This window comes from Capsicum annuum, chromosome 5, assembly GCF_002878395.1.
Source record: "Capsicum annuum cultivar UCD-10X-F1 chromosome 5, UCD10Xv1.1, whole genome shotgun sequence".
In the NCBI taxonomy this organism is placed as follows: domain Eukaryota; kingdom Viridiplantae; phylum Streptophyta; class Magnoliopsida; order Solanales; family Solanaceae; genus Capsicum; species Capsicum annuum.
In genome coordinates, this window is record NC_061115.1 from 137,877,483 (window position 1) to 137,887,037 (window position 9,555).

The following is a 9,555-nucleotide window of genomic DNA, read 5'->3' on the forward strand; positions in this document are numbered from 1 at the left end:
AAAAATATATTTCAACTATATTTTTTTGGGTATGAATTTGATATGTTTATTGATTTTTTTTTTTAAATTTTAAAAAGTTTATTCAATTTTTTTTTTCAAGTGTATATTTTCTATATTTTTTTAATATGTTTCTTAAGTTTGTTAGTCATCTTAAACAATTATTATTTGATGTATCCAGTGAAATGCTCATGATATTTTCTAAAACTTGAATGAATATCTATTCTTTAAAATATTATTTTTTTAATTTTTTTGTGATATTATATTATTTAAATAGGAGTAAAAAGAGGAGAGATAATCTCAAAAAATAAATAAAATTCCTTAAGAAGTAGAAACGTGTGATATATTTTTTTTTGCCCACATTTTACTTCTCCGATTTGAAAAAGGAAATAAACTGTTTGATATGAAAACGTTTTATTCAATTTTTTAAATAATATAATAATCTGCAATAATTAGTTTAGAGATAAAATAGGGGTGGATGAAATCTGTATGTAACAGTTTTTAATTTTTAAGGATAATTTCAGTTTCAATTTTTATATATAACAAAAAAATGTTTTAAAAGTAAAATCTGCTATTTTTTGTAATCTTATAAATATTGTTATAAGTTGCGATAAACAATCTAAGATTGTATATATACATTTTTTTCCCAAAAAAAGATGGACAGTGGAGATAGGGCGATGACATTCTGGAACAACTTGAAAAGACGATTAAGATTCGGTGGGTTGGCTGCCTGTTGTGGACCTTCTTGGAACACGAGGGTATCTGATACGGTAGCGGAGGAAGAAGAGGAGGCCCAATATTACGAAGACGAGGAGGCCCAATATTATGATGAAGAAGAGCCCGTAATGGATGCCCATTATGGAGGTCGGCGGGTGAACTTAGCAATGGTGTTCGAAGCAGAGCGAATGGAAAGCATGACTCCTACAAAGCAATTCAAGACATTAATGAGATTGTTCGAGGAGACAGACAATGGAAATGAGAAGAACAATAACAATAATATGCCACATAGCAAAGAAGAGAGGGAGATTAAAACTTTAAAATAAGTTAAAAAATAAGTTTAAGTATAAGCCTAAAAAAAATAAACTTTAAAATATAAGTTTAAGTATTTTATAATTATAAACTATATACTATTATGTCCTTGAAATTATATTTTGTTGACTTATTCACACATTTATATTTTTATTTTTCGAATCCCCTGAAGAAAATTCTTGGATTCGTCACTGCGCTCACCCCAGAACATATTGACTAGGTAGTTTGAAATCAGTTTCAAGCATTTGAGTAAGTTGTCAACTAGTACTTGTAAAGATCAAACAATTAAGAAGTTTCTCAACTTATATTACACATCACCAAGCTAAACACACTTCTCCATCAACTCTAAACTATGCAAAATATGCAATATTATGGTCAATTACCTTCAGCAGGCTCAACATCATATTTTTAGACCATGTCAAAATCAATACTCGGTCCATTTATTAATATAAATTTTAAGCAACGATAGAAAATCTTGTTACTCATATACTTCACAAATTTAAATCTATGCTTAAATTTTCAATTGGAGTCCATTTAGAAGTTTAAAACGGTAATTTTCTATATAGAGTGCTTAGGTCATAAATTCATGATTTTTCACTTTAATCTAGTATTTTAGAATATAACATTCAAGATAATCACATTTTAAACTCGTGCAGATGAGCAAATTCTGAATTCAATCAATATAGTGATTTTCCATCACAAAATGGTCTTTAATTTCCTATAGTTTCATTAGCTCCTTAATGCCAAAATTGATATCGTTTGTCGAAGTTGGCCCTTTTATACCAAACAAACCTCGTGATTGCGGAATGTTCATTGATTATGCACAGATGATACAACGTAGAGCCCTAGATATCACAGTCCTAATCCTCTTTTTTCCAAATCTAACCATGTACACCGGTCTCACTATCACTGCGTTTTTTCTCTCAATGACAGAAACTTACCTGACTACCCCTCTTTGCATTCACAGTCTGCTACTCGCTATCCTGGTTCATAGACACACTCCCCCGCTATTGCTTATGGCAATCGCGATCACAACACCTTAGTACTAGATAAAACCAACTATTGTGTTCCAACTTCAAAATGTTCCGAAATTCATCCGAACACCTTGATTCTGAACCCAAACCATGAATAGAAGTTACAAATGACCACATATATATGTTGGGCTCAGTAAACTCAAAGATACTCTTACATGGTGTGCTATTGTCTGCTTTGGGCCAGGCCCGCACGATTTTTTCTAGAAGGTCTCACACCATTAAGAGATCCTACATCTTATACGTAGCTTCTCAATCCCTACAGCTACCAATGTGTGACTTTGGTTCGCACACCTAGCAATCTCCCCTCGAACTAAGTTCCACATAACCCATCACCACTATCCACGGGCCAATTTTTGAGATTCACTGTGTATCACCCACACCCAACAATCTCGCTGTCTAACTAAGTTCTACATGGCATATCACCATAATCCACATGTCAATTTTCGAGATTTACTATATGTCACCCACATTGTTTGAGCATTTATGACAATCAAAGCCCGCAATTAGTTTTTTCTTGTGTGTGTATGATATCTAAGCCCGTAAAAGAGCACCACACCCTATCACTCTACTACATTACCATATGCATCCTGTCAAACTTGAACTTTGATATCAGTTGTGTCATGATCCGATTTTCGAGTCTTGATGACACCTACTTTACCCCACCAGTAGGTAATCCAAATCATAGTATTAGCTAATTGGTGGAAAATGACATAAATGTTGAAAAAGTACAAGTAAAAGAATTACAAGCTATAAATCATAAAATGATAATATCACTACAAAAAACACGTCTAATTGTGAGGTTTTTTTAACCACCGCAAAATTATATGAAATACAGGGGCTATTTACCCATCGCTAACATTTATATATTTATGGGGGTTATAAAACCCCACTATTCATCAAAATATATTTGCGGGGGTTATAAACCCCCGCTATTTATCAAAATAATAGCGTGAAGCTTGCCTCCATTTTACATAAAAACAAAGTAATATTTGCGGGGATTATAAACCCCCGCTATTCACTAAAATAATAGCACCAACCTACCTCCATTTCATTTTACATAAAAATAAATAAATAATATTCCCTCTCCCCCCTACAATTCATTTCATTCCCCTCTTTACTTTCAATCTCTTCCTCTCCCGCAATAAACTCTATTTCTCTCTCTATACTTACTTACAGAGAGGCAACTGCATGCTAATGATTCTACAGGTGCTGATGATTCTAGAGGTAGAATCTATACTCAATTTCTCTCTCTATGCTGATTGTTTGGTATTTTTTCTGCCTGAATTTATCTTTTTTCCCCTTATAGCTAATGGGATTCTGTGTATTAGAATCTCCTATTTTCCCTTTAAAAGATGATGATTGGAAAGCTAATATGGTCTAAATAGGGTGTACTGAAATTAAATTTGTAAGATTTGGTTTTAATTACAATTTCTAACCCTTCACTGTAAAGTAGTAACCAAATATTAGATGCACTTGAAAAGAGAAGAAACAAAATTCAAGTCAAATAATAGATACATAATTTTCAATTTCTGGTTACTTTTAGGGCTGTTGTAGAAATTGAGGAAAAGTAAGATTGTGATCCAAATGTTGCACCTTTTGTTCTAATGTCTTCTTGTCCTTTAAATTTGACAAACAAACAGGGGTTTTATGAATGGGTATTATAGTAATTTTAAGCTATTTGGTAAATGTATGGTTTGCAATGCCAATAGTGTGGCAAAAAACAAGGGCAACAACACCAGCAATCATGGCTAGTTCAGGGACTCTAAGTCCAAATAAAGAGTAACAAGAAAACCTTTATTGCTATTACTGCTTACTTTTCTTGTAATAACAGGACCTAGAAAGAGTCATTTGTTGGTGTTAAAGAAAAGTGAGTTTTGCTGTAGGGTTAAAGAGAGAGTTATTGCTGCCATTTTGTGAATCTTTCCAGACCTTCAAGATGTACATTGGATTATTATAGCAACAAAAAGGAGATAAATAATTTTGGGAATTTCTTATTGGTATGGCTTCTGCTCACCTTGTGGGTATTAATATTTGTTATACTTTAATAATTGATTTCAATACATTTCTGTAAGAAAAACGTGGCCTTGGAACTAAGACTGGTTGGTGGGGTTACAAATTCTTGATTTTCTAGTTTCATACACACATGTATGGAAATTTTAGCAGTACCTCAGTTAGTTACCTATCCGAATTTAAAGTTATATTACAGTAAGCACAATAAATATTTTACGTAGCCAAAATAAGCACAATAAATATTTTGAGTAACGAAAAAAAAACAAAGGATGTTTTTGAGTCAAAAAAACAAGTGAAGAATTTTTACTTCATTTCAAATAATTCAGGATAATTTTGATCCTTTTCCGTTTAGTAAATTTAATATAATTATGTTAAATTTACATAAAAATGACACTGAGAGAATTATAATTTTGCTAATGCTGGAGGGCTCATTGTGTTGTCATAGCTAATTCATTTAGTCCACATCATTTAAAACTCTCTGTTCGAATAGGTATCATCATTTTTTTTTCTTTTCCTTCAACAAATCTCTATTTTTTCTCCTTACTTTTTGGCAACTTGATTGCTCCTAATGACTATTTATGGTGAAGAAACAGTCACCATTAGATTTTAGGATCTGAATTTGTGTTAATCTCCTATATATTTTCAGTTGAAATGGTATGGAGTCGACTGTATTCCTCACAATGAATACATTTTTAAGGATTTACTCCTTCATTTTGTATTACTTGATAAGTTAGTAAAGAGTAAAGTTTCAATTTGAAACGTTAGTACTGCACATAGTCAAGATGTAAAGAGTGATTTAGAACTTGAGAAAGAAAGAAGATAAAACATCTACAGATTCAGAGAAAAATGAAGTTGGATTATGCCCTATTTCATTTTAAATGTAGAATTCCTAATATGAATTTCCAGCAAAAGTTAATTTAAACGGTACCTTTTGGATTAGTTTGGCAAAGCCTTGTGTGTTGACAGATGCATAAGTGTCCGATCCTAAAAAAATGCACTACTTTTAAACTATACGACATGCACCCAATGACATTTTCGAAGAGTCCAAGCAACATAGGTTTATAGTGAAGGAATTAGTACAATTTAAACAGTAGCTTTTGTTACCAGATTTTGGTTTACAATCAGTTTATATTTGTTTCTCATATGTTATTTTGTTAATAATAATGTGAATGCGAGTACCTTTTAGTCATCTGTTTGTGCTTTTTTCTTAACGTTTTGTTTATTTCAACATTAATAGGAAAAAAAGTTCTTTTCTGTGAGTTGTGAAAAGAAGCAATAAATTCTAAATTAATTGTAAATATTATTTATTCAGGTTCATCAATTCGAGGAAGTAATTTAGTAATATCAAGTTTTTGCTGAGAGTAGTTCAAGGATTGCTACAGAAGAATTTCAAAGGAACTCTGACAAGTAACCTGTTTATCCAACTATTTTATGTTCACATCGACTAGTGTAGTTAATGGAATTATATTAAATGTGTATATATGAGTTTTTGGTTATGCTATTTTCTCATTTATGGTATTATATTATTTGGTGAGTAATTGTGTTTTTTGTCAGGGTGTTCTTGTTGTTTATGTGATTTACTTATATCTAAGGGCTTGATTTGGTTCGACTTTTTTGAGGCTGCTTTCTGTTGAATCAACCACCAGTTTTCTACTTCTAATTGGTTGTTCTGTGATCAGCTTCCTTCTTTTCTATATGTTGCTCACTCTTCTTCACTCTAACCAATTAGTTATAATTGAAGAACAATTTTCCGCTGTTTACATTAAGATTCAAAACTTATCATTGCACAAGATCTTAAATGAGGTCTTTTCACTTGGTGTTGCATGACTGTCCTCTTTCCTACTTGTAAACTTAACCCATGAGTTTTTGGTTATGCTGCGGAGTAGTAGCATTTATTTTTTCATGTCTAAAGTTAGTCGAGTTGTGTGAAAGTTGACCCGAACATCACAATTATCTCTTAGAATGATTTTTCATAAGATATGTTGTTATGTATGTTCTCTGTTAGGGTTTAATAATTTATTTATTTACTATTACGTTCACTTTTTTCTTCATGAAATCTTATAGGTTATATTTAGCATATTCATCAAATTCTTCAATGGATAGATCTTGGATTGGAATGCCAAGAAACACCAGAGTATTTGCTTGGTTTGAATCAGTTTCTACATTTTGCATTTACCAATGGAGCTATAGGAGATAAAATAAAGTGTCCATGTCCTTTATGTGGTTTTAAAAAGTAGCAAACAAGAGATGTGGTGTTTCATCATTTGATGAACAAGAATTTCCTTGAACATTACGTCACTTGGGTTATTCATGGGGAATTAAATATTTTGCCTAATTTCAGAAACGTAGAGGTCATTCAAGATGCACCACCTTTTGAAAATACTATTGAATTATTAATTAATGAAGCATTTGGGGGTTTAAGGCATGAATGTGTTGATGCAGGTCCGTCACAAGTAGCGGGAGAAGAAGAAAATTTGCATGATTTGTCTGATTTAAATAACAAAGATTATTTTGAATTGCTTAAAGATGGAAGTGAAGATTTGTATGAAGGATCCAAGTACTCAAAGTTGGAATTTTTATTAAAGCTTTATCACATAAAGTACTTGTCTGGGTTAAGTAATAAGGGAATGACTATGGTGCTAGACCTACTCGGGGATGTATTTAAATTGCAAAGATCCCTATATCTTTTTATGATGCTAAGAAAACCATCAACAAGTTGTGTCTTGATTATATCAAGATAGATGCTTTCCTAAATAATTGCATGTTGTACTGGGAAAATGATATTAATGTAGAATCATGTAAACATTGTCACACTTCTAAATAGAAGCTCGAGAAGGATAGCGATCTTGATCATGCTCCTAGTACAAGTAAGAAACAAAAGAAGAAGCAAAAAAAGAGTTTTTCAACAAGTTAGACCTCATTTTGGTGGTACAAGTGCATCAAGTAATGAAGGTTCTTATTCGTTCCAATGTCGAAAAAACTATAATCAAATGATGAATTCTCAGAATCAAATACTGAGTACTTTGAAGGCATATATGATAATGAAAGAAGGAACGATACCAGAACAATTTGCGGGGCTCTTTGATTCTCCTTCAATGGTTTCTCCCACAACAGTAAGTAAAATTCTCTTTACTTATTTTTGATCTGGGTTTTTGATCTCTGTCTACTTATTCATCTTCAGATTTGAAATATCTTATCATAATAAATAAGTATACTTGTTGTATATATGCGTGTGTTTGTGTGTGTATTCTTCCATTTATTACATGTATCTTAAAGTCATAGGAGAGATAGTCTTACCTTTGTGTAGAGTCTGATTATGGTTATAACCAGAGGAACATAAACCTGAATTAGCTGAATTACCACATCTGTGATCATAGATGTTTTAGGTTGAGAAGAAGAGTTAAAGAAAATGTGCAAAAGAGAAGAGTCCATACATTCCTAATGAATGTGTTGGACTAAGGGAAACCTACTTCCATTGCAAACGACGAAAGGTTATACTCTATAATGCATAAGCTTTACATGGCTCTTTATGTATTCGTTGATCCGATGAACTTGTCTTGTATAGCTCGTTTGCATCTGCACAATTGATTTTGTGTATACTTAGTCATTTGCTTTCATAGCCTAATGCAGTCATTTGGGTATAGTTTATTCTTTTGGAAAGTTATGAGGTGGTCCTAGAATTATCATGTATTATTCGGGGAAGGAGTATAAGGAATTAGTCTAGAGAAGATTCATATAGCCAACTCAAATTAGCATGGGACTGACGAATAATTGATTATGATCAATTGAAGATTATTTATTCTTGGTAGTATATTACTAAAAAATATATCTTTGCCATCAATACCTCCCCTAGGTCTTCTGAAAAAAATTAACCCTAGTGGTTAGGCTTTGCCCTTTGCTTATCTTTTCTTGTATATAAAATTACAGGAACTTTGCACATAATTCTCCCTTACTCTCTCCATAATAAATTAACTTTCTATTTTCCTTGATTGGAGTGTTTTCTACAACATTGTGAAACACTTCTTCGCTTTATTCTTTTATGACATTGTTGGGTGGCTTCTGACTATATATTCAATAGGGTGGGTTTTAAAAATTAAACTAAAATATGCAACCAATTAGAAAATGACACGTGGCTTTTTACAAGATCCAAAATATTGACTTAGTTTTCATCCATTGACTGTTAACTTGAGGGCATTTTAATACTTGAAACTGAATGAGTAGTTTAAAACTATAATGTGGAGTAGTTGTTGATTGATCTATTTACATTTATCATGATGTTTTTAGTTATTTTTAGTTGAATGCAAATATAAATGTTTTATAATAAGGACTGAAATTTAATTTAATTGATTTTTATACTTTGTATTTTTATGTAGCCAAGTGATGTGGCCAGTGAACCTATTTCGCCTGTGGATGCAAGGAGACCACATGATGATTGTGATCCTAATGACAGTCATTGATTTCATTGCAAGTTGTCTTGGATATTCAAGTATGTCTTGGATGTATTTGTGTATGTGGTTGGAGTGAATCTTAAAACACTGAAGCTTTTGTGTTTAAATTTGATTTTGAAGATACTACTTAATGTTGAAATATTGGAGTTTGAAGATGTTAATGTTGAATATTTAATTTTGAAGTTTATGTTTAATGTATTTCAATTACAATATTTAATTATTCATGTTGTGCTAATGATATATGAAATGAACAAATATTGAATTGTAGGTTATGCTAAAAGAAACAATTAAATTTGAGCTAAAATTAGAATTTATAATTAGTAATTGAAATTGATGGGCCCCATAAATTCTTTACAAAAAAATAAAAACAAATAGCGGAGATTTTAAACCGCCGCAACTTGTAACACTAATTTTTTTTAAAAAGAAAAACAATAGTGGCAGTTTTAAACCACCGCAACTGGTGAATAAATTTTATTATAAAAAAGATTAATGGGGGTCGACCGCCGCAAAATAACTGCCATAAATTAATTGTGGCAGTCAGAAAAACTGCCACAAAGTGTTTGTAACGGCACGTATTGTGGGGGTTTTGGGAACCCCTGGAAATAGAAACCCCCGTAATAAGTAAAAATAACCCCCACAATTTGAGCCCTTTTTTGTAGTGTATAAAGAAAGAGAAATAATAACATCCTGCGACCTAGTAATGTTGGTACATGTAATACCCCAAGCTATTCAGTACTAGACTCTCCATGAGATAAATAGTTGGATTAGCTTTCCAATGCCACTAGTCTTGCCTTAATCCAAGATCAGGGCAAAAGGTTATGGACAAATTATGATAGTGATGTCAAAATACTAGTAACAACGACTCTGACCATGACTAGTTATCAAACCTAATGAGTCATCAGGAGGACTCATTGCCACGACAGTGAGGAAGCCCAAACATTGGTCCCTTGACAACGAGTCCAGGGTATGACTCGTTGTAAGACATAATAAGTCGTTATGAGGGACCCATTATTATTACAGTAAAGGACTAATTCTTT

The 9,555-nt window shown here is 32.1% G+C and overlaps 1 protein-coding gene and 1 long non-coding RNA gene across 5 annotated transcripts; both read left to right on the forward strand.

Moving 5' to 3' along the window:
- Positions 1-653: 653 nt before the first annotated feature.
- LOC107871823 lies at positions 654-1,040 on the forward strand. Its single transcript, XM_016718703.1, has one exon. The coding sequence runs from the start codon at positions 654-656 to the stop codon at positions 1,038-1,040; it is 387 nt and encodes a 128-aa protein (XP_016574189.1).
- Positions 1,041-3,100: 2,060 nt separating this feature from the next.
- LOC107872445 lies at positions 3,101-8,657 on the forward strand. Of its 4 annotated transcripts, none has more exons than XR_007055624.1 (5): positions 3,101-3,284; positions 3,944-4,057; positions 5,383-5,477; positions 6,513-7,183; positions 8,444-8,657. It is a non-coding gene; the product is annotated as an uncharacterized LOC107872445 (long non-coding RNA). The 4 variants fall into 4 exon arrangements; XR_007055623.1 differs by having other exon boundaries at positions 3,108-3,284; positions 6,895-7,183; XR_001674851.2 differs by lacking the exon at positions 3,944-4,057 and having other exon boundaries at positions 3,103-3,284.
- Positions 8,658-9,555: the final 898 nt, after the last annotated feature.

What these genes read in the sequence shown, in the direction of transcription:
- LOC107871823 (XM_016718703.1), top strand. Translation starts at nt 654, where the DNA reads ATGGACAGTGGAGATAGGGCGATGACATTCTGGAACAACTTGAAAAGA.